At 36.1% G+C, this 26,083-nt stretch overlaps 1 protein-coding gene across 3 annotated transcripts in view; it reads right to left on the bottom strand.

Moving 5' to 3' along the window:
• zeb2b (zinc finger E-box binding homeobox 2b) overlaps nucleotides 1–16,968 on the bottom strand; it is a 78,211-nt gene extending 61,243 nt beyond the window's left edge. The window contains exons 1-3 of one of the 3 annotated variants that reach the window (XM_066687920.1): nucleotides 16,635–16,964; nucleotides 15,951–15,988; nucleotides 14,237–14,380 (exon numbers count right to left, since the gene is read on the bottom strand). In XM_066687920.1, coding sequence (XP_066544017.1) covers nucleotides 14,237–14,309 — 73 coding nt within the window. In that variant the 5' untranslated portion in view covers nucleotides 14,310–14,380; nucleotides 15,951–15,988; nucleotides 16,635–16,964. Of the gene's footprint in view, nucleotides 1–14,236; nucleotides 14,381–15,950; nucleotides 15,989–16,634 lie in introns of all 3 variants that reach the window. The other 2 variants (XM_066687921.1, XM_066687919.1) reach the window with 2 other exon arrangements.
• Nucleotides 16,969–26,083: the final 9,115 nt, after the last annotated feature.

Raw genomic sequence — 26,083 nt, 5'->3', positions numbered from 1 at the left:
AAATTAACATAAGTAACTGCCTTGATAACATTCCTGAGCGATGACAAAATGTTTATTTTCACCAAATGCACTTTTTCATCATCCGTCTTTTCACTTTCATGTCTTTAGTTGATTGAAACACAGATAATAAATGCTTTATTAGGGGAATATATGATCTTCCACAGCTTTAAACAAATCATATTTCACTTTTTTTTGTTGGAACACTTAGGCCACTATAGGACTGCCAGGTTTGATCTTCTAGTTTTATTGCCTCAAATACAAATTCCATACATACTCACAAAATAATTCTTCGCCGATGTGTTTGTGAAGTTTTAGTTGATGAAACTGCTGCCAAGACACTTGCACAGCACTGAAACTATGACAGCTGTGTCTGTCAAAGCTGAATGTGATGCTTCTAACCTTTTCATTACTGACGTATCTTTGATATCTGATGAGAAACAAAGTACCTGCCTGGCTCAGCTCAGCTAGCTTAGGCCTCCTGCTAACTTCACACCCTGACCTGCCCGGCATTCCTCGCAGCTGAGAAGTGCTTCCCATGGCTACCTTTGCAAAGTAACCCTGCTCGCTAATCTCACAGCAAACATTATTCAGTAAACCTGAAGACAGCACATGGGACTTTTCACAGTTTAGCTACAGGAGAATCTTAGATCAGACCCCAAAACATGACTCAGGGGGAACTGTTTGATCATATGCAAGGCAGTAACACAACAGTTTGGCCTTTATTTTACCAATGCAGACACTTACGTTTTTTTTTTGTGTGTAAAATACCCCTAAGCTCCACAGAATTTTTGTTAGAACAGTATTATGTGCTTAAGTCTTATTATTTTGAGCTACGAAAAAAAAAAAGTAAAATTTTGTAGTTGTCAACTGCTATGCTGTGCACCAGATATACCCTTGTATGTTTATTGAACAGACTTCCAAACCTAGCCTCCAAAAGGGCTCTCTTTACGATGTATGTAAGAGCTTTGTTCAAAATTAATAATTAAATAAAAAGATTCAAAGTCACTATATAATATTTCCCTTCACTATTCAATCAGGAAATAATAACAAAGAAATGAAAAATAAGTATTACACTGCAAGAGGGAATATTTAAATTGCTCTCCTTACTGACTTTATGAGAGACTCAAGAGCTTTCAAGCAAACTTTGTATGTATTTTTAAAAGAGCACCCTCTGAATATTAGCTCTGATGGCTAGGAATAAACAGAGCATTAAATCCTGCAAAACTGTGACAAGGCCAATATGCGCGCAGACAATACCAGCCCGGCATCTCCATTCCTTTGTTCCCAGCTTAACAAAACTCTGCCGTCACACCACTTTAACTCAATGCTGCCTGTCGAACGGGCATCAACCCATCAGCCAATGCCTGTCACATGCAAAGCTAGAAAAAAGTATCTGAGAGCGTGTCATACTTCACCAGGGGTCTGTAGCTGTTAAACAGGCAAACACTTTTTAATAACTGTGCGGCTTTATCATAAAAAAAAGATGAAAAAGTAACCATATAGAAAGGATGATCCCCTTCGCTCCCTTTTAGTATAAATATACATTAAGAAGCTTCTGTGTTTTTATTTCAACTTTGCTCTTAAAGGATTTCAGTGTTTTACAATACATTTTGATAATGTTTTGTATCACCATATAGACAGAATTGGAGCAGGAGGATTCACTAAAAGTTGTCGCACAGATGGACTTATCTGCATTTTCCTAAGTGGTGTAAAATGTTACAGCAGATACAGTTCTGTGCATCCCATTTACATGCAACCTTTTCATGTTTAATTTGGCCAATCCCAGTTGATCTAAACTTAGTGCAGTATTTAGGTTGATCAGGTAGGCAACGCTAACTCAGTCAGCCTGCACAACAATGGGGTGGTGTTAAAAGAAACTGATATGCAAAGGGGTTTTATATCTCTACAAAAAATACCTCTAAAAAGCAGCTTGCCTTATTCAGCATTTGTCTGTGTTGGACTAGGCTGAACGATCTCTGATGGACAGCGTCTAGGTATACTGTACTGGACGCCACACTTCAGTCACGATTACAAACTGCTATTGTACAGCCAAGCCTAGCGTTTACTTCACAATCATCCAAATAACACTTCTGGTATAACAAGCATCCACTCATCCTGTTTGGAAATAAACATCAAACATCAAACACTAATGACCACTTACGGAAAAAATGGGGTGCCCCGTCTGTAGACATTAAGTGCTGTCCTACACTCCTAACTTTGTGCCCATTACCCCTGTGACCCGACTCGCTTGGGGCCGATCTCGTTTTTCCACCCAAGCCGAGAAGCTTTGTCTCACCCTCCCGCCCTGCTGCTGTCAGTTCGCTGCCTGTGCTATGGCTGTCTCTTTCCCAGTCCCTACCCTGTCAGGTTCTGGCCTGCCAATTTCAACTTGAAGCTTGACTGGGCTGATTTGATGCAAATACCTCCAGGGAGAATCCTGAAACTGATGAACAGTTATGTCAAGTCGATTTTGCACCGTTGGGAAAAGGTAACCTCTGCGTGGAAAAAAAAAAAACAACAAGGTTAAAGAGACAGGGAGGCTTTGCACGTGTAATACCGACGCCCCACGTTCCTCGCACTGTTTACCATCCCTCAGAAATTGTAACTGTCAGTATTAGTACTAATTGCAGATGTGCAAGCTGCCATTATAATAAAATCGGAGGCAGTGCGGACATTAAGTATGGCTGCCTCATTTGTGAGACTACTGAAAAGGTAGCATAAATGAATATTTCATTACTTTAATTACTAAGGAATACTCCTTTCCGCCAGTCTTGGAATGAGTGTTGCTGTAACTAATTATGAGCGCAACCCACTAAAACATGAAAAGTAATAACATTAGAGATTCTGTGATTGCTGGTTTATAAGGTACCCTAGTTGGCGAGATATAAAACCCAGGATTACACCATCATATCCTCAGAGCTGACGAGTGCAGAAATGATGGCATGCCATAAAACCGAATGACACATCCAATCACTTAATTTGTTCTGTCAGGATTTTCAAAGATTTGAACCAAAAACAAACAAACACACAAAGTTTGTTTAAATGAATACATTATTCTCTTTCTTTTTGCCAAGCTATACTGCATTCAGGCACGCAAAGTGTTAAACGTAATGTATTTAATCCTGAACATGTAAAAGGTGGAGCACTACTGTACCTAGGTTTTGCAGTTATGTTAGAAGCAGTAAATTCACATAATTGTATCATTCAAGTTCTTTGAACCTACTTACCCTTCTGTCTGTCTCTATTAGATAATATGTGTGCACATCACTATATAAGTAATGAAACATTACAGTAATATTTATGAAAGTTTAGGGGCTATTTTGATGGACGAACTTATTAGCATTTCTAAAGAATAACAGAGATACAGAATTCATCCATGGAATGTTGGAGCAAGACAAGTCACTGATAAGGAAGTATTTTTTCTTCGTAAAAACGAGGAGTCTTAGCAATTAGTCAGTCTTAACACTTTTAAGTATTAACATGTAGTAAACACTAATCCCAGGTAAAGAAATACAGTGTTCGGTATGTGAGGATAGACTGAGTGTCTTGGAAAGGCTGAAGACAGCCTGTCTCTGTGATTATCACCCTGTACCGGAGGAGGTGTTTGTTTGACATTTCTGTTTGACAGCAGTGGAATACTGGGCGTTCAGCAAAGCTCTACCTCAAGTCAGAACCTATTAACACGTGAGTTTATGTCTTTGAGTTTTTATGAGGCAAGACTGTTTCACACACTGTCTTTACAGATGTACTACTCTATAGCTGACATTTAAAAAAAAAAAAAAAAAACAAGCACAAAATACGTGATTTTTCCCCTGTGCTGCAATTGTTCAGATCCTTAAAAATCTATGAATTATATATACATTTTAAACAGACGTCATATAAATATTTAAGTGACAAAGTAAATGCAATGAGACCAATTTACACATGCACTGCAGTGCTAATTTCAAGCAGTGATAAACAGAACATATTAATATTTCTAAAATGCTTGATTGATAGGTGATCAAATCCCCCTGAGGATGTTGTGGCAAACACTGTCCAATGTCTAGCAACTCAATGGTAGAATCAAAATTAGAGGTACAAATCTAAAGGATAAAAAATAAAAATAATAATTAACTAGTCTGCTCTCCTGGACAGCAGCGTGCGTTAAACTTTAAGGAAGTCCAGTCTACAACGATCATGGAATTATGAAAACAGGGTCCGATAAGGTAAAACATGCATTAGCTGGCAATGATGTCAACAGCATCTGCTACAGAAGGTATTCACCCTGATGTGAAAAAACCTTGTCATGATACCTTAATCTGCTGATCTGTTATTGATTGTTCCATGTGTTCATGACCTTGCCAGAAGTGCTCTTCCACCCAACAATCAAACATACATCAAAGTGTATGTATGTGTGTGTTCTGGACTTGGTGAAATGTACTGAGCGATTCTAGCTGACGGAAAAAATAATAGTTTCAACACCTTTCTAAATAAGTGTGACATTTTGTATGTGAGGTAAAAAAAAGAAAAACTGGAAGATATCAATACATTTCAGATTTCGTTTTTTAAAACTGATCACAAAAAAGCCACGGGCTGTGCTTGTCAACTTGAGGAAAATGTAAAAATTGATGTCAAAAATAAAAAAAAATACACAAATAGTTTTCACGTCGTTTAATGCTGAATATTTGGGGTTGCATTTTTGTCTTTAATGAACTGTTTATGTTATTTTTGATCCTAGCTATTTTACTATTAGTGTTATTCATTTTCTTTAAGCAGGAACAAGTCTTGTTCCTGACCTTGCAAAATACTTGTTGTTTAGGCTATGGGGGTTGTGGCGCCACAAATGTCATCTAAGTATACTACACTTACTCATGAGGAAAATGCACATCCACTAATAGAAAGAATAACACATTATCCCAATCACCTTGAAGGATGTAAGATTGTTGAATAGTTTGCTACAGCACAGTCCAGAAGAAATGTTGGCATTGGAACACACAAGAAGGTTCTGTAATTTGACATGTAATTTGACAAGTCTGTCAGCAATATATTATTTTAGAAATGCAAATGTATACAGTAGAAACTTACAAACTTTCATATATATAAAATTAAAAATGTTGATTTACACCTGCTTAAGATAACTGCTGTAAATCTCACCTAGCATATCTTGCAAATAAGAAAGATGACACTTACGGATTTTGAGGATCACAGACAGTTCATAAACAGTTTGTAGAATAACCCCCTCCCCAAAAAGCAAAAAGCAAAAGGACATTTTTTGTTGTGTTTTTCCAAACATGTCTCTGAAACTAATGATATTCTTTATGTTTTGGTAGCATCATCTCAAACTTCAGCATCAAATCACACAAGTCTCAATTCAGTAGGGAACTGTTAACACAACAGATGTAGGATTAGTGTACACCTAACTATATGTATGTGTATATATATATATATATATATATATATATATATAAACCAGCATTTTTTCATAAGATTGTTATCTTTCAACTGTCACTGTCACAGTCAACAATGCGATGATCATGACTTGCAGAAGGGACTGTTTTGCACAATAACAAGAAAGTGCGATGAGAAATCACACAAGTTCATCAAACTAGCCGCTCTAGAATTAACTATTTTCAAATACTAGCAGGTAAATGTGAACCCCAAAATGTTTTAGCCATTTGGGATATTTGTTAGAGATCAGTGAAAATCTGTAAGAGAACATGTTTCAGGAAGAAAACAGGAATGTGAATATCTGCTAGTTAAGTTAATGAGTCAGGGCAGAGTACAGCAGACATCACCTTAAAGGGAAGTAACTATGAACGGTCTAATCACAAGAAGTCCTTTACAGAGGAGCTGACAACAGGAGACATGGTGTAACAACGTAGTAAACACCTTTAATTCACTTTCCTAGTGTATCCTACTATTTCACACCACTCGAGCATTTGTAAGTTTGACAATCTGCACTTCTGACAAACCACATGGATATTAAATAAATAATCGAATGGCTCCTTTTTCTAATCAGATGACACATTCTGCTGCTGACCTTCAAAAGGAAGGATCCTGTCACATAATTGGAATATTAATTACAGTCAAAAGCTACAAAATAACTTGGGTCGCTGAAAGTGTAGTCTCTAAAAACAAAGCAGATACACCAGTACGCTTCAGTAGAGTAACAGAGGCCTAAGAGTATGTTGCTTGTTTGTCTTTTGATTCTTTTTAGTCTGGACTTGTCTTTTTTCCAAAACATTAAAATGTTCTTTTTTTATGTTGTGGTAAGGCACACAATTATTTTCTTATTTTCTTGTGTTGTGGTGATTGTGTTGAAGGGTAAAGCATAGGTAAGGCAACTTTCTATATTTTAATGTCATGTAATAATTGTTTTTAATGACAATACAGCTACGAATGCACAAAGCTATGCATGACCTGGTGCCATAATGATTCGTACATTCTTGTTAGTCACTGTTGACACTAGAAAATCAGCACCCCTAGTGGCATTCCCTGGTCCACAGCAGTGACAGATGTCATGAGTATAGAGGACATGGAAAGCAAAGCTAAAGCAATAACACAAGCAATCTGCTGGTTGGAAATGAGATGGTTTTACTGCTGTCATTAAGAGTAAAGTATGCTGTAAAGCCATGAAGGACCCCCCTCATAATACTGTGGATCTTAAACTTTTAAAGTACGGAAATAAAAATCTCAAACTAATGTGTCGTATTAAATCACCAAAAAACACCATCTTATGATAAATAAAGTAAAAGGTCCACCTCTAATAACAGTTTCGGTGAAAAAATAGTTGAACTTCCTACTTTGTCGACAGAACTGTATGTGCTAGTGAAAGGGTTAAGTCTGTTGTAACAAAGAGAGCTCATGAGATGTAGCACCAGTTCTCCTAGTGAAAGTGTGTGCACAAAGAGTTAACCAGTTTCACTGGCATTAGTGCATGGGTTAATATCACGCCTGCCTGGTAAAGCATTATCCCTGCACCTCACTGAACAAAAGGCTCCTTTTGCAAACAGACTCCTACTTTCCCCAGTGTCCAAAGGTGTTTGCTGAAGTAAATCTGCCTAAATCCTCCACAGCTTGGGGAGGGGGGGAAGGTGTACAGATAATCCTTTTTCTTACAAAAAGTTCTGGGAAAAAAATCTGGAATTCATATCACATGATTCATTTAAAGTTGCAGCATCCCCTTTCGAGGCTTTCAAGGATTTGCATAAATGATTCTGACTGATTTAAAAGAGAGTAAAAAGAAATATCGCACAATGAAGATATCCCCCAAATCAATTTAGAACTACAAGCATGTGTTTGTGGTTGAAACGTTTCAAAATGAATTTATGTAGGAGAAGCTGTATTAGAGTCTACTAAAGATTATCTTAGTTTTGTAGTAAATCTGAAGGGGGGTGACTTAGCGAGATCAATATGCACTGAGCTTTTGGAATACAAGCATCTTTAAGATAAGATAGTGAAAGAACTCAAAACTCATGTTTCAGAAGAAAGCAGTAAAATATAAAATTTTCTTCATGACTCGGAACGAAACAACACATATTTGGTTTTCAGATCAGAGATTTAAGTATATAATCAGAAATAATCTAGAACTGTAGAATCTAAAATAAAACAAAACACAAAAATATTTAAAGCAAGCAAGTTGTCTTGCGAATATGTAAAGTCGAAGCTGTTTTCGCTCCCTTGAATAATCACGGCCCACCAAATATTGTCCTCAATATTGGACACGTGCGTGTCTACCACAAAAGTATGATTCTGAAACGGAACTCGAGTTGAAAACTAAATACAAATTGGGTGACATCTGTATAGCGAAATGGCAATATTGAAAGTCATTCTCAACTCAATTTCAAAATTACAAACAAATACAATTGCATATGCACACACCTGCCCCTAACTATTATAGACTCCTCAAAGTAGAATTTGATCCCTCTCAGACACTTTTTTCTCAAGTGTTAGAGTGAGTGGCCACGAATAGTACAGGCATGCCATCTTGTAACACTATCTGCCTGTCAGGAGAGCCAAGCCCGGGTAGAGTATGATCTATATAAGGCTTGTAACCAGGGGAGGCCCAACAAACAGCCACAAACACCTAAGTTATTTTGCTCACCACCCACCCTTCTGCCTTTTTTTTTTTTTTTTTTGCTCCTCTCGCTCTCCTTTTTTTTTCTTTTCATCTCGGCTTTCTGATGCTGAATGCAAATGCAGCCTGCTGGCGGTGAAAGGGCTGAATTGTGATTAAGAAGAAGAAGAGCTCCTTTCTTTGTTCTCCCCTCGGGGGATGTTTACTGGGAGAGACACGGCGGATCAGATATGAAAGGCATTCAGGTCAGCATTGATGTGAGCGAAAGTGAAATCATACCTAAGGCATTCCAAAGACCGTGGTGTCAGGGGTTCAGCTAACGGTGCCTCTACTGTGTGTGTTCTCCCCGTTAGGCGAAAATATCTTCACAGGCAAGGCAACAAAAAAAAAAAAAAAAAAAAAATCTCACAACAATTTAAAAAAAAAAGTTTTATATTTGCTTCCAACTGTAGAAGGAATAATATCTCTTTTTTTCCCTCTATCTGCAGTCCTACATGACAGCCTGATCGTTTTGTTGCACTGTGAGGATCTTTGGCTAATTAAAGCTTCACAAAATTTCACATAACAGGTAATACATTCACATTCAGTCTCAGACTTTTCTGTTGTGTCAACGTAAGAATTAACAATTTAGTAGGCTTTGTTCAATAAAGCAATTATTGTAAGTTGTCAGTCTCCCCACTCGAAAGCTTGAGTACACCAAGACTACTCTTTGTTGGGTTTTAGCATATCTACAGTGAACAATTTCTACTGTTAATTTAAGAGTATGTCATTACATGTGGCTCTTACTCTCTGAGATTGTAAAATGTATACTTTACCTCTTACCACTTTGACACTGAACTTCCAATTATAATATATAAAATGGCTAGCACATTTCTTTTTTTTTATAGTCTTATTAAATGTATCCTAGCGTACAAACCAATGGTAAGTAACAAGAGGGGGAAAAAAAATCCTTCAGAGATAATTTCTACTTTAAAGCTACACAAGGAGGAAATTTAATTTGTAATCAAATGATACATTTGCATATCAATATTGAGAAACCTCTAACATACCTCAGGATACACGACAGTCTAAAAACACGTGAACCTACAACTGTAAATCCCCAAAACCAATTCTCAAGCTTCTACTCGTCGGCACTGTAACAAATCCGGAATATAACTAGTTAAAAAAATAGCACACAAATACAGGACAAAACATACAAGCTTTGTAGCCTTGTTTAACTTTGATGAGTATTTACATGTACGCAGAAAAAACACAGGCTAACCTAACACTTATTGCAATAAATGCTATCTATTGCTTCTAGTGGTTTAACTGTGTAAACAGGGGCAATTAGTTAAAGGCTTCTCCTTACAAGTATTGTGTTAAAAAATAAATCCCAGCAGAACACAAAAATTACCTCCACAATTAATGTTCGGAAACTGACGTTATTATTTCTACACATAACGAGTCTCAGCAGTGAAAATGTACTTTCCAAGTTAGATATGTTACCGTCTAAGGAAAGAAAAATAACATGCAATGTCTGACATACACACGAACGGAGCGCTGTTTTTTGGCAATCGAAACCAAATGTGTTATGTCATTTTTATATCTTTATAATCACACAACAGTGCCGTGTTGTCAATGTCACAAAATGCCATCATGATTTGAATAAAAACACTCATAATTATGCATTGCTTCTAAGCAGTGGATTAATAAAATCTAGTTTGCACTGAAGCATCTGACCACCTCTACTAAACTGCCATTGCGAATAGTGTGGCATCCTGTTTGACAGAGATTATTTCTTGCTGGCTCATAAGATCTGCAGTAATTATTTCACTTGCTTAAACAAAATAATCCTTTTCTAAACAGTAATGCACAGCAAACCTCCCTACCCATTTTTTCAAGCCAAAAAAAAAAAAAAAGCCATCAGAAAAGGTGTCTGCTTTGGCCGCTCAGACAATTGCACCCTTGTGGGAATGGCGGAATGAATGGTACAGTGGACACCCCAGCACTATTGACGTTATAAACATGTAAATGAAACACATTAGGACTGACAATCAATTGTCTGTGAGCACTGCAAACCTGCTCTCCTTTCTCCTGTGACAGCAACAAAATACAGCCTACCTTGGGAAGAGAATTTGATGAAAAAGGGGTGAGGAGGGGAGCCTTTTTTTTAACTAGGGAGCAAATGCACCTTAAAAGCAAATGAATAATAGAGATGGACAAAATGTTTAGACTGGAAGGAATCTGCCATTGTTTGAGCTGAAAGCAGGGCTGTAGCAAAAGAATTAGTAGGCCTCCTTTATACCTTTAGCGTGAATGCGCAAGGCTGATATAATCACATTCACAGCATTGTATTAAACTCTTGGAGCCAGAAAGAAGATGTTTTTTTCTTGTTGATGGTTTTTCCCTACCTTGAATTAAGTAATCAATATATTCTAGTGGGAACATCTATTATTGAATGGCTTTCTGTTGACTGAAAATGAATAGCTCTTTGTAGAACAGGAAATCTTAAAAAACATCTATTGTAAAGGGAACTTTACACAAACTTAACAAACAAGATTGCAGTCTATACAATCAGAGGATAAGCTGCACATTCAAACATGGCTTCAGTATATTTTACAGAGCACTGATGTTAGCAATAGAAAGAGCAATTAAATAATGTAAAAGTTCCTTCACATGTTCATGCTCATGAAATCACAATATAGTATGCAATGTTGCACCCTTCTAGGCAACAGAGAAAATCGAGATTGAATTGTTCTCTCGCCCTATATATGTATAAAGAGAGAAAGAGAGAGAATAGAAAGTTATAGATATGTGCATCTATATTACTTACGATACTGATAACACAAATATATTTATTTTCCTTCCTTAGAAAAAACTTTTTGATAATGCATTTAGTTTCCAATTTTTTGTCTCTTCTCCAAAAACAATATAACAAATTCTCGCCAAAGAATTATTTTCACTTGTGCTGGTTGACTAATCGACTTAAAAGCATTAGGTTTGCAGAGCACTTTAACAGCTGTACTTACAAATAGCCAAGCAAACCCTCACAGCTGGATGTTACTTGCAACACCTGGAGGGGGAAAAAACTGCAACAAAATTGCAAAGCTGCTAATATCATGTTCCCTAGAACTGCAAGTGACCTTTTATTGTGTGTGTGTGTGTGTGCATGTGTGTGTGTATGAGAGAGAGAGAGAGAGAGAGAGACAGAGGGGGGAGAGGGAGAGGGAGAGAGAGAGAGTTTGTGTGTTTTTGTTTAGTTGTGTTTGTTTATAGTGGACAGGACGTGTGTTTTTGTTTGTTAGACAAAAAGACAAAGCTCTGACTTTCCATATTGGCTATATATATATATATATAATAATGAAGCCCAACTGTTATGTCCACAACAAGAGAGGGAAAGCATGCACTGATAACAAATGCTCCAATCCATTTCAAATGACAAAACATGTTCAGGACTGAAAGGGTTAAACAGAAAAAGTTCTACTGGAATATCCCAGTTTAGATATACAACACGTCCATACTGATCAACAAACTGCAAGTCACTTTTCTTGACCAAAGTTGTTTAAGTCCGTAATGGTATTGCAAACAAACAGAAAACTCTGAAGGGAGGAAATAAACCAAAAATCTAACTTAAAGAGATCTTGAGTGGTTGTAAATTGTGTCACCACTTCTTGGACTCTTCATTTTTTATTCTTGTTTAATTACAATTCTAATATTGAGGCATTAATCAAAAGTAGGAGGTCACAGCAATGAAATGACATCTTTGTTTGTTGTTGTTTGTGTGTTTGTTCATTCATTCAATTTTCTATACCACCTTGAAAATAGACTAAACTCTGGGTTGCGTTTAATAAAATAATGGGCGTTTATCTTTCCTTTTTTTCTCAGTGAAAGTGTTACAAAGTTACAAAGTGAGTCAGGCGACTCCTGATCATCTGACTTAACTCTGAAATTGACAGGCAGTCGTGTTGATTTCAACAATGCTGTTTATCACTTTTGTGGTCATCTGCAATAAAAATCTGATCCTCATTCCCATATCGCTTTTTCTCATTTTTTGTTTTCGATATTATTGTCAATATTTTGTCGTAAATATTTTAATTAATTGGAACCTCCTCGAAACTGATTCTGACGATTTTCTCCTACGACCCTGGGCCACTTGGATATTTATTCTTCTGAGGGTTTCAATATAACGTCTAGAAAACGTTTCTATTTGGTACCTCAAACGTTTTGTTTACATTCTCCGTTTCACTTTTTTTTTCCCCTTCGTCTATCTTTTCTTTTTTCTTTTCTTTTTTTTTTTTTCAATTCAAGGAATTTCTGTATCCCTCAGATAAGCATCATCATATTTAGTGTTATCAGCGAAGACACAAGCTCAGCTCTGACATCTTTTCCATGAATCCAGGGGAGAAGAAAAATCCACTCAGCTCAGATAAATCCAAGTCATTCCCAAAGGAAAAGCTAAGGGATGCATCGCACGACCAGAGAGAAAATGGTCAAAATACAAAAATAAAATGTTTACTAACCACCGCAGAGTTGATACAATATCACAATTATAAATCGCAACACTTTAACAGGGGCAATTGTTTCAAACGCTACAGAAAAAGAAAAATACACAGCAGTTATCCAAATGAACTTGCAGAGTTTCAATATTAAAATCTAGTTTTACTGCAGATTATATGTCAGGCACGTTATATTTAATTTAATGTTTGCAATTTGTCTCCCTTTTAATTTTATTAACACCATATAGGTTGAAGGAATTGGGATACAAAAAAAAAAAAACATATAATGTCTAGTTCAAAATGAGACGTCCTTCACCACGTCTTCCCATATAATATCATTAAAAAGGGACAATATTTGATGGTTTTTCTCAGGGGTTGCTCAGCACATTGGAAAAGAGGCGACTTCACTGCAAGCTTTTGTTATTCAGTATCAGCAACGTGCTACTTGTAAGCAGAAAAGACCCTCAACTACTGACATTGATTTTAGAAAATCAATACCCAGCATTTAATAAAGAAAAGAGGCAAAAGCATCGCATACGAGGAGAAGGGAAATATGGCATATCGTGTCTCACTAAAAGAAATAAATAAGCGACAATAAAATAAATGCAAAGTCCACATCCAGTAAGTTCAATGCGGTGCTCGCATCACTGTCACACAACAAGAATGAAACGCAACCTTATGTGTAAGTGTGTGGCTGTGTGTGTATAAAAACGGTGTGTTGGGACACAGCCTGAGCACAAAGACACACACATCTAAAATGTCCTCAATCACTCCCCCATATGGTCCAACAACTCCAACACAAAACGGCAACCAAACCAGAGGAATAGGGGACAGTCATACCTCCCCTTTCAATATAAAGAAACGCTTCAAATAAACCATCAGCTGCCCATATACTACATTTAAACTGTCACACACACACACACACACACACACACACTTCTGTCAGCCAGTCTTTCGTAATGTTGTCCACACCATCAGATTAGGTGCCTGTCGTGTCCTAACCATCAGCATGCCTCCTGCCATTTCTTAAGAGGAACTTCAGTGGCTTTTTTTTTTTTCTCAGACACACAAATGATACAAAAAAGCACATTTACACAATAAGAAAAGTGATTCAATTGCGACTGTAACACCAATAATCCTGCCTGAGTCCTGAAACCAGACCCCACCGTGCTGTGAGGCTGGACATGCACCCCCCCACCCCACACGTTACACCGGTCCGGTTCGGGCTCAGACTTGATCCAAAGCGGGACCCGAATCAGCCGGATCCACAGGTATTTCAACTGAAACCGGAGTCACGCCGGAGCCACTGAGAACCACATAACGGTTTTTGAAATCGTGGGAATAAACAGGACCCGTTACACTTTGAAAGCCCTACACAAACTTTCCAGCACTCCCTTCCCCTGTAAATCGACTTGTCAGTGTCTCTTCAAACTCTCCACCGCAAACTTCTGCTCAGTTGCTGGCAGGGCTCGGTGGTCCCCCCCGAAAAAGCAGAAAATGACAGGAGAGCAATCGTGGGGTGACCCGTCAGTACAGAGGCTTTTCCACGCACTTTCCCAGGGACTGCCCTGAACTCCCATTGAAACGTGCAAGAAAAGACAACAGGCGATCCTTGCACCACAGCGCACGTCCCCTACAAAGCGAGCGCAGGCATGGATTAAAAATAGAGTTATTTCTTTTGCTGTTTTTCTTTGGGGTTTCTTACCGTTTTTCCTCCTCGGGTTGGCTTGTTTTCGCCTCTTACACCTGGGGCCATCCGCCATGATCTGCTGCTTCATTGATAAGAGTGGATCAGATGGCAGTTCGCATGGACTCGACTCCCTGAATCAGCAGCACGCAGGCTCAATATCTAGCAACCAAACACACAGCAACAATGTGGGCACTGGTGGGGAGATCCCATTTAAACACAGGGCGCCAAGTGGAGCACAAGCATATTCATAATCATCACAATACACACGAATAACAAGAATAACTCCCGCATAACATAGGCAGAGAGAGATGAGTGACCGTGCAATTCACTCTCTTTACTTTATCTTTCTGCAAACTGTGATCATAGGGAGCAGAAGTACAGAGAGCAGGCGAGAGAGAGAGAGAGAGAGAGAGAGAGAGAGAAGCAGAATTACACCTTCAATATGAGTCATAATTCACAATGACTGCCTATGGGGGAATGCACTGTTTTACAATATTTAATTTTAATACAAGGCGTCTTCGGGTCTTTTAATCTGAGTTTGATAAACACAACTTTGGATTTACGTATATGCCATAACCCAGCTAACGCACAATGTTGTTGCAACGTAATATTGTTAGCTGGGTAGTGTTATGCTTAGTATGTATGTGTGTGTATATGTATATATACAGACACACATACACACACACATATATATATGTATGTATGTATGTATGTACATATATGCATACATACACATACAAAAACTTGGCTGAACTTGGTCGGAATGGCTACTGGTGCATGCCTTTTATAAAAACTGCTTTCTTTTATTTGTGGTGCCATTAGACTAATGATTCCCTGTATAGCGCAACACTATGTTTGTTGTGGGAATATATTTTTCAAATACATATTTAGAGTAACCTTATCTTTTGCTCACCGTTGATTGGTTTCAATTAAGGCATGTACGTTGTACACGTCAATGAAAAAGGAAAGTACATCAGAAATGATGGCTTTTAGTCAAATTTGGGATTTGAGCACCACGACAAGAGGTTCTGTTTGAGAGGAGATGCAACAGCAGCTTTAGGAGGCTCTGGCTCAGGGATTAGTGCAAACACATGGCAGTAAAAAGATGTAACAGATGTAAACTGTAAAACACTGAAACTTAACCCCTTTTCCTCCCAGATAAAAACACCCTGGACGAACTTTAAAATCTACAGTTGTATATAAACACAAACTAAAAGTAAAGTTAAGTCTATTATTATTATACAACATCCCTAGAACAAAAATGGGATGTTGTCACAATGTCGCCACAACGTCAATGTGTTAGCTGGGACGATAACGCTTATTTTGTGATATTGTTCCTACTGTAGACATTGAATAAACGACTGGTAATATTAATATGAGGCATTTAAGATCATATTCATTTTACATGATCATTTAAAAATCAATTATTGCAGTTCTCCTGGACATGCATTAAAACTTATCACATCTCAGGCAATTGAAGCAAGCAAAACAAACCAAACTTTCTACATGCCATCACCAGCATAGCTTTCATTCTGCAAAGCATGCAAATTGATGGATCAAAAAGAACACCCACAGATATGCAGACATGGAAAGTTTTCTGTAAATTATATTTACAATTTTCATCATTTTGACCCCTTTGTCATTACTGTTTTACAACGAGAAACGAACCATGACGGGCAAAACAAACAGACAAAAACGCCAACAAACACCCACCAAAACACACACTTACAAATCTGATGCCATCAATGGAAAACAGTAGTATGGGATCTGGAAATATGAAGTAAAAATGACCCAATACTAAATGTCAAAAAAGTAGAATTGTATCTATTGTGTCAAATAAATAAATAAATTAACATATATACGTAAATAAATAAACAAATAATAATCCCAATTACATCAATTGATACGTGTTTTTAAACAGGTATTTTGATTCCAAAATACTGGAATGAAACTTGTGAAATTAAGCTGTGTATCTCCATATTGTGGAAATCGTTTGGAAAAGCTATAAGCGCATCAATGAAAAACTGTTTTCTTTAAAAAATAAAAAAAAATAAAAAACTTAATGCATTGGTTCAAATCTTTTTTGTTGTTTTTGTCAATTATTTGCCATTCATGATAAGAACGGGAAAAAGTGCTCGTCTGGTTCTTTCATAAATACACATATTGCCGGATGCAATGACAATAAAAACATAAATTCCTGCCGACACATAAAACATAAAAACACAAAAGTAAGCAATGCAATCTTAACCAATGCACAGTTTATTTCGTTGTGCAGTGTAATGCCCACCTTCTTTTACCTGTACAGACAGGTAGACCAACTTTCAATTTAAAAGCGCATTGAAAAGCATGGGAGAAATTCTCTATACAATTATTACCTATCAAGAAAAAAAAAGCTTTTAAAAATCACACCTACCTGTTTTTTTTATTTTTATTTTTGCGTGACTATCTTTTCAATTCAGAGAAAAAAGACAGGATGAAGCAGTAGTAGTAATGTTGGAGCAATGAAGATCCTTGCAAGATGAGAATAAGCCCGGGAAAGAGTTGGGAGAAGGACCGTTATTCCTGCTGGGCAGGTTAGGACTGATCTCTTGCAGCCACTCCAGGAAACAAACCTGGGGACGGACTGACGTGTTACGCCTCTTCTAATGACATTTTTTTCTCTTTCTTTTCTGTTACACAGAGCAGAGACCCTGCAACACACGCCACCTATCTTCACGGGGAGGGATAATTGAGGAGCACCAAACGTGAGCAGCATCTTCTGCAAAACGTGATCAAGTTTTTTTTTTTTTTTATGATCTGGGAGAAATGAGCTGAGTCGGATTACCTTTGCAGTCCTGGCCAGAATAATATTTGGAGAAAGTTGTCCAGCCCCCCCCCCCTCCCCAGCCTCCACAGCCATCACGACCAAAGGATCTAAGGGACATTATGTTGTAGCAACTATAGCTGCCCCTCACCAACCCCAGGATCAACAAACAGAGCCGACATCTCTGGCTATAGTTGCAAGTGAGCATCTGAAGTTCAGCTCATGTGTATGTTTATGCCTTTGCATTGTCTTATTTTATTTTATGTATACTGCAGACATTAGTGTAGATAACGCTGATGCAAATGTTCAACCTTTTATTATTATTATTATTATTATTATTAGTTTTATTTTATTTTTTGAATGTGGTATGGTTGATATGCACTTGTAAGATTTGCAAATTTGAAGTTTTATTGCTGTGGCTCATTAATGTCACTCACAAGGAGCTGTGCAGTGCAGTGTTAACAGAAATGTATGTGTGAGTATGTGTGTGTGTGTGTACAGTTAATAAGTAACTTAATATGAGTGTTTAAGGTAAAAGTGATTTGCTGGTCATGCAGCAGGCGTGGGACAGGTGTGACACGTCTTATTCTTTAATTAACAATGGAGAAAAACAGACTTAAATCAAATTGATCATGTTTGGCACCAGTTTTGTTTGAATTATTGTATGGTAACATAAAAGAGAAAGTGGCACATGCTTTTAGTCCTTTTACTGGAGCCAAGGATGCGGTTTATTTAGTTTAAGGGTGTGGTTGTTATTTTCATACTACATTTTTGTCTTCATTTATTTATTCGGTGTGTAAAGCTATTTCCAGTTTCTGTATACCCAAACGGAGGAAGCCCCACCTTTGAAACGTCGTGATTGGTTATGTAAATAAAATCTTTTTTTTTCTCTTCCCTATCTTTATGCAGTTATCTACTGTATGGGTAATTAAATCATCAATCAAGGGGCGGGGCTATGAGCTGCCTTTGTTCAAAGCCAATCGGGTTAGAGAGAGCTGGGGAGCCCAGAGTGAAGCAAAGATGTTCAACATCTGGAATTCAGCAATTTTCCAAAGGCTGCAGATTATTAACCAATTCTGAACCCGGATCCCCAGGGAGGCATTTCATGTCTAATATTTCTTAGCCAATGCGATGTTTAATTTTATTTATACATGATAACTATTGTTGTGGTGTTGCTGTTGCTGTTGCTGTTGTTGTTATTATTCTTAATATTGTGATTATGCTTCTTAATGCTGTGAACACTTTACTACAGAACGACCAGGATGTTTTAGATCATGATCAAATGTGTGTTGTTTCTGTCAAAGCTTCAAGTTATAAAGGAAATGCAATGTGTTCTTGTATATCATGTTAAACTTTTGTTCACTGCTCAGGAGGTAGGCTATGTTTAAAAATTATATAATCGTTTTTGTTGTTTTGTAATTGCACTAATATGCAGGGGCATATCCAATCAAAGGTCGGAGAAAATTAATCAAATGCGTTTCATGGTACTTTCCTCACTTGGTAAGTAACAACAATTTTAACTTGACAGTTTTCCCTTTTCTTCATTTTGTTTTATTTTTTCAAACAGGTGCTTTTTATGTCAAAAGCCACGCTTAGAAAATTGATTTTTAATAATGTAAGACAAACAAGCTGTAAAGATTAAGCATGTTATACACAGAAGAAGCAAATGTCAGTGGGAATATGTCACAGGAGAGCTATGCATCGATGGGACACGAATGATGCATGGTCTAAAATGCAAGTTTTAACGTGTTTAAGTGTTTTCACACTACAGCTCAAGTGTATTTCCATAAGTTATTTAAATCAGACATAATAATAACAATAACAATAATACTATTTTGTATTGTCATTATTATTATTATTATTATTATTATTATTATTATTATTATTATTATTAGACGCACTTGTATTGAAAAGTATAGGCTTTCTATTGCTAATCATATGTGCACTACTAATGCTGTACCTTTAGCACCATCTTGTTAATTCACCCTCACTACAAGTGACCCCCCTTTACTTTCGCTTGAATTTTCTATATAGCGTGAAATGGGATTACAACTGATAGTGAACCTATAGTCGGACCTTGGGGTTAATTTATCTGTTAATTTAATGGGGAACGTCAGGCTATAACGTCATCTTTTTACTTTATTAAAATGCTACATATCAGTGATAGATTTTTTTTCAATGACGCAGGTCTGCTTTCCATTTATTTATAAAGCAAGTTACAGGTGCAGTAAACATTGTATAACGGCACTGCATTTGATTGGTGACTATTATTCTTATTCTTATTCTTTTATTTGATGTTATTTGTATTATTATGTATAGTATTGTAAACGATACAATTGTATTTTAGAAGTTTAGAAGAAAGATTCATATTGTTCTTAAATGGCTAAACGCAGAATCAGAAGAAAAGTTGAAAAAGTATTATTTTTCTATTGTTCAGTATCTTTTTATTTGCCATTGTTTTTTTTTTGTTTTTTTTTTATTGCATGGTATGGGAAAGTTGTGTGTAAATACAAAATGTAAATACATGCATTTTAAAAAGGGCATCAATTACAACTAGTAGTAGTAGTTACTACTACTACTACTACTACTAACAATAATAATTATGATTATTTAAATTAAGCAAATCATTGACTTCTGGGTCTGTGTTAATGATTACAATTATTTCAATACTACTCTTAATGTGTACATCCCTGCCACATATCATATAGTAATATTTTATTAATAATTATTGTGTAAGTAATTCTGTGTGTGCATACATCTGTGCACATCTTTACAAGGACATATTTTATTTTAGATATTTTAGAGTAGTGCTCAGTTCTGTTTTAGTCAGTCTCAAGTTGTTCCTTTTTTATATTTAAATGTCAATTTGTGTCTGTGCCCGAACAAATGTGCCATATACTCTGTATGGTGAGCGGAAAATAAATTGGTTGTTTATCAGACAGGATTATCAAAATAGCAAAAGCTGGACAACTAATGTTTATACAAAAGTAGAAAAAACTTATTTCTAATATATATGTATTTGCTACTCATATTTGGTAAGCCTTTACTTATTCCCTGTGAAGCAGGTGTCTGAAAGTGGTACAATTGCTGTATTGTAGTATAACTGTTTTTCTCCTTCAGTGCTTGTAACCTCATACTAAATATGCTTAATTCAATGAAAAAAATATTTATAAACAGATATCAATGTAATGACCAAAACAAGAACATCCTACTGCATCCATGTATTTGTAAACTGCACTACCCATACATACACACACTTTCATTTCAAGACACCCTCCACCCCACACCAAAAAAGGAACATAAAAACACAACACATTACATAATAATTAAAAAATATTAAATTGACTATTTAAACATTCTGTATGTCTAAAACGATTTACAAATACACCTTGAGATTTTATAGTCTTATGTTGTTCATTTTACTATGAGGAATAAAGGTGTAACCTGTGCAAGTCTGGACTCTCATAAAAATGTTTAAACACAGGAATACATTTAGCAACTCCATGTGTTTATGTACAGGTATAAAAACTGGATGATATTCGGCAGATACATTTATTTACAAATGAAGCATTAATTGGTGTTCAGGATCTTGATACAGAAATGGAATGCAAATAATGGTTATCAATAAACACATGCCCTGACATGGTATGAAGTGAATTTCTGTTTAATGCTGATTGAATGCAGGACAGTACAGTGAAGATGTGTCTCTGTTGTGGCACATTTATGAAGGCAAGAAGTGTACACGTCAACAAGGATCAGAACACCTTTTAATTGAAAATATATGTACAATTGTAGACCTCTGTGTCAATTTTGCTGCAAGTTCTTGAGAAACTGTCAAAGGTGAGTTTGCAGTGAGTTCCTGGAAAATGTGTATGTGGGTGAAAAGAGTTGCAAAGAATCCCAATACTACATTAAAGTGACTAAAAAAAAATATATAAACATAAAAAATTATTATTTAGATGTACTGGCTACAGTTCTTAAAAAAAACATTGTGTTATTATGTTAATGTGCATATCCGAGGTATGTAATGCTAGTTGAGTAATTATAATGATCAATTTAAGCTCCAAATGATCATACAATCACACCCCAAAACCTCCATCAAAAGCACATATAAGCATAGATAATTGTGTGTGGATTGTCCTGAATCCGAGATAAGGTATTGTCCAAAGTACAATCACCAAGCGCAAAACCCTGATGTAAATCTTTAAAGTACACCTTATATGGTTCTGCAGATATGGTTTAATGCAACACACTGAGAAATGCCATTCTGCAAGATTTTGATCACAGTACTGAATGAACATTGTGTGTCATATTCTCTGGTTTTTAAACAAGGGAACAGAACACAGTCTGACAAATTAAACCATCTTGAGAGTTTATTTTAATCTACCAGGGTTGAGGAGTCTCAAGCATGCAAAACAGCCTCAGTTATCTTCAGAATAGGCCTTTTGGGTGAGAAAAACAACATTTCAAGTGTGTTCTTTAAATCAAAAGACTTGAGATGTTTTTTTTTTGGTAAAGAAAAGGCTAGCCCTAACAGATTGCACATACTTCAAATAGTTATTGATTTGTTTGTGTGTGGTGTTTAACTTAAAAATAAGGACTACAAACAATAATTTAATAATTTAATGATATCTTCATAGTCCGCACTCATGATTTGTAGCAGAAATGACCATAATATTAATTGCACTTAGGCTTTTGTGAGGCTACATGTATCATATCTAGCAACTAATTCTTGTCTGCAGAAAGGGGTCAGATCCCAAGTGGCCAAAAAGTACCAGATTGGGAGAGGCTATTTGGGACTCAGAAAAACCAGCATTTTTTATGTTTTGATGTTCTAGCTTCATGAGCCATGCCCAGCAGGAAAGAACCAGAACACACATTCAATTAATGTTTGACATTGACAAAACTTTTTTTTCCCTTCTTTTTTTTTTCCCCCATTCAACAACATTGAGCATAAGGTAAGCATTGGAAAACATGAAAACTTTTACTTAAGAAAGATGACTTATTGCTTCACAGAATTAATAATTGACGTTTTCTATGATGAATTATTAATCAAACATTTGAATAATTGTTGTATCTTTAATCTCTACACACATTAGCATATCTGCCTTTTAATGTCTGGTGTTATATATGAAGCTACATTCTCACAGGACACAAAGATATAATTAATATTACAAATTTACCCCTAAAATGATGCTTTCCCCTATTTCTCTCACACATTTAACCTGATACATAGCTTAAACAAAACTGTTTAATGTAGTAAATCCCTACTAACAGTACAAGATACTGTGAACATTGCACAAAACCACATATAGTTCTGAGTGTGTTTATATGTATACATCAGTTTAAATTTCCTTATCCCCTTGAACCAGACATGCATAAAAAAAGTATACTTTATATATATTGAAGCTTGTCTAGGAAACCTGTGAAGAAGACTTTTTCTGTAATATTATTACATTTGTATTCAAAACTGTATCCTATAGTGAAACTGAGATAATATTATATTTCTAATATAATAAAATAGTCATATTTCTGTGTATTGGACTTCAAGCCATTAAGTACTATCATTATGAAAGTTATTTTGAAGTATACATTTCAATTCCATCTGTTAACGTTGCTTTCAACTTGTCAGAAATTGCTCAGCTTTGATCAAACAGAAATTGTACAAATGTGTTTACTCTGAATGTTTGCTATAGCTTATAAAGGATGTATTATTGTAAAAAAATAAAAGTATGACAGCTGGTGACAACATTACAAACATATTGAAAGTCATGTTCTATTTCTGTGACTTAAAGCTGATGTGCGTACTTGCTATTTACTATAACAACTACAAACCGTACAGGCTTTCAAGGAAATTACTACTATAATAAATACAAATGTTCTGGAACAATCTTAGAAGGAGTGAAACTATAAATGAAAATGTATATTAGTCATCTGAGGTGACTATGAACTTTTTGGGACTTGTTTGAAAGTAGTCCTTAAGTCATAAGTGCTGTTATCTAAAGTCTCAGATATTTGTGATCAAACATAATCACCTGGGACAATATAATCACTCCAGTCAATTATATAGGTACTGAATGAGCACTGAAGTACAGGTACTAAAAAAAAAAGAATTGAATTTGTTAATCATTCATACATTTCCTTCTGAGACAACTTCCTGGATTAATTAATTCCTAAATTCCTAGATTAATGGTGTACATAATTCCATGACTGACACCAAAATATTTCTTGAATATATCATAGGAAGCATGTGAATGACTTTTGTGTTTGGTCCTGGATATAATGCAACTACCAAGATGAACCCAATCTGTAATGATTCTTAAATATTTGAAATATGTAGAGAATTGTTTAGGTTGATTATTTTTTAATGTCAAAGTAAATATGAGAACATCCTCACACCCAATCAGATTGATCATTCATGGTCACTGTGTGGGAACTATTCACAAAATGAAAACAAGAGAAAAGACAGCATACTGTTTATTAAAAGCTATTTGAACTGCTCAGAATGTAAGTTCTTATGTTGGTCAACAGCTGTTCATTGGAGCATCATCTGCATATTCCAAGTAAGTGGATATAATTAATATATATTTATTGATTAACAATTGTCAGCACACTTTGTTGTTTACAAACACTTACAGCTAACAGCAGTTCCCACTATAAAGACTAATAGATTGCTTTGTAACATAAGGTCCCTATTGCTGGGAATATACAGACTAAGGGAATACACATTTTCACAGCTGAACACCTACTAAACCATTTTCCCTAAATCTGCATAACAAAATTGGTTAATTGAATTTGTATTTGCCAGGCCAAAGACTGAGATCAGAGGAAGCAGTTAGCAGTCCTATGTATGATTTGCTAGTTACACTACATTTTAACATAAGTGATGATGTTTCTATTATGTACTGCATTTTAAACAAAGTTAACCATGTTTTCAGCAATATATTGAGGCTGTATATATCAATTATTCAGGTCAGACAATTCATTAAGGTGGATCATGTTGCTGCAAATGAAAATGAAATGCATTTACCTGATGGCTCAGGTATGAGGTAACTGTCTATACTTATGGAATAAAGAGACATTCATAAAGATTTTGTTTCCCCTCGCATCTCATTTGTTGATCAATGTTGGTGATATATGATGAACATGGCTAAAAGTCTACCGACAAAAAGTGTAATTAAAGTATTCACTTAGGTTTAACATAAACCACAATTTCAATATGAACACAAATCTCATGTAATGTGGCTGACAAAAAACGTCTTTTTTTGTATCTGAAATATTTCCATTAGTGAAAGCATTGTTGGAGAATCATACTACATTGTCAGTGTGAGTGAGACATGATTCCAATCATGATCAGTCTTGTCAAGATTTCAAAAAAGTATGCCAACACACCAGCAGCTTTTAAGTGCTTAAGATCCCATTTAGCTCTACAGCTGTTTATGCTTCTTTTCTTATAATATGTAATAAAAGAGTTCCAACGAATATATGCCATTAAAGATATGAAACAAATTACTATTGTAATAATTTTCCACACTCAATATTCCTCTACAGTGATGCCCTTCCACCTCTCGCTTTCAGTCGTTTTTGTAGTATCCTAAACAGAAAGAAATTGAAGGGAGCTGATTCTACTTTGATCCCTACGCTTGTTGTCAAAGCGCTTGGGATTGAAGAGACTGTTGGCTACAATTGACTGCGACAATTAGGAGATGATCAGAGCCCCAGAGTGGAGCACTTAAAGGGTAATTTACATGTCAGTTTGTCGAATAAAAAAAAAAAAAAAAAAAAAAAGATATTCAGCTCAGATTTTTTTATTTCTCTGTGCCTTGTAAACTGTAATTTGTCCTTTGCTAAGAAAAACCTGGCAGAGGAGTTAGGATGCCCATTACCATTTGAAAAGAAGCAATCATGAGGCCACTGCTGAGCCTATTGTCCACTGAAAATGCTGATTTGCAGCCAGTGAGTAAAATGAAACCTTGTGCAGAGGTAACTCCCCCTGCAGTGGTCTTTTGGAGTTAGTGTTTTATTCCTTACCTTAAACCCTACATTTGCCATCATTATAACCTTGTTTTATTGCTGGCGAAGAACCCTTACACTTGCTAACCTAACGGATATATGAAAGAGACGAGGGAGGTGGTACATAAGCTAACAGCAGGTTGATAGGATAATACTAGTCATCTGTTGCCCTGTATCATTTCTATTCTGCCTCCCATCCCCCCTACCCCATTTCTCCTGCCTTGTCACCTCTGGTGTTTTTTGTCTGTCCTTCTGCTTCTTTGCGAGTTGTCTACTCTGCAGGACAATGAGCATCCCCAGAATACTTCATCTGCCCAATAGTTGATGCAGACGTGCCGTGCGGACAATCTTTTGTCTAGCGGGGACCGTCTTATGCCACATGTGACCCTCCCTCGCAATCAGTCCGTTTCCTACTGTAAATGAACTAATCCAGCTTTTGCTGTCAACATAAACATATCCCTAATCTAAATCTCTGTAATGCCCATGTAAGTGGAAATGAGTGGAATGACTAATAGCCAGTATTAACTAATCCTGGGAAATTAACATTGATTAATTACATGTTCTGAAAATAAAACCAACTTGAATTTAAATACAGAAAATAGGTGGAAATGTCAGACTTCACACACTAACCTGAGCAATGGTTTAGCATTCTCATTTTCAATTAAACTCAATATCATTCATCCAGGAGAACAAACATGCAAAACATGTTCTTCTTTCAAAATCACTTTAAAAGTTATTCCCTTTTTTGTAGCTGACTACTGTAGGATGGCATCAGTTATTGATTCATCCTTGTGCAGCTTCTGTAAATTGATGCCTACAAATTGGCATCTTTTGTTGTTTTCATTATAGGGTGATAGTCTTCAATAGTTGTCCTGATTATAAGGAATCAATACATAAGGACATAGATCCTCTGGTATTGTAAATAAACATTTAAAGGCAAGACTGTTTCTTTCATTTTTTACTTTTTAAGCAAAATCAAATACAATACATCTTTGTTACAAAATATCTTTGTTTCTGGATTGTGTATATTGGTCACAGTATTCAGT

The sequence above is a fragment of the Amia ocellicauda genome, chromosome 16, assembly GCF_036373705.1.
Source record: "Amia ocellicauda isolate fAmiCal2 chromosome 16, fAmiCal2.hap1, whole genome shotgun sequence".
NCBI classification, from domain to species: domain Eukaryota; kingdom Metazoa; phylum Chordata; class Actinopteri; order Amiiformes; family Amiidae; genus Amia; species Amia ocellicauda.
The sequence above is the reverse complement of the archived record's forward strand: the minus strand, read 5'-3'. Positions and strand labels throughout refer to the sequence as shown.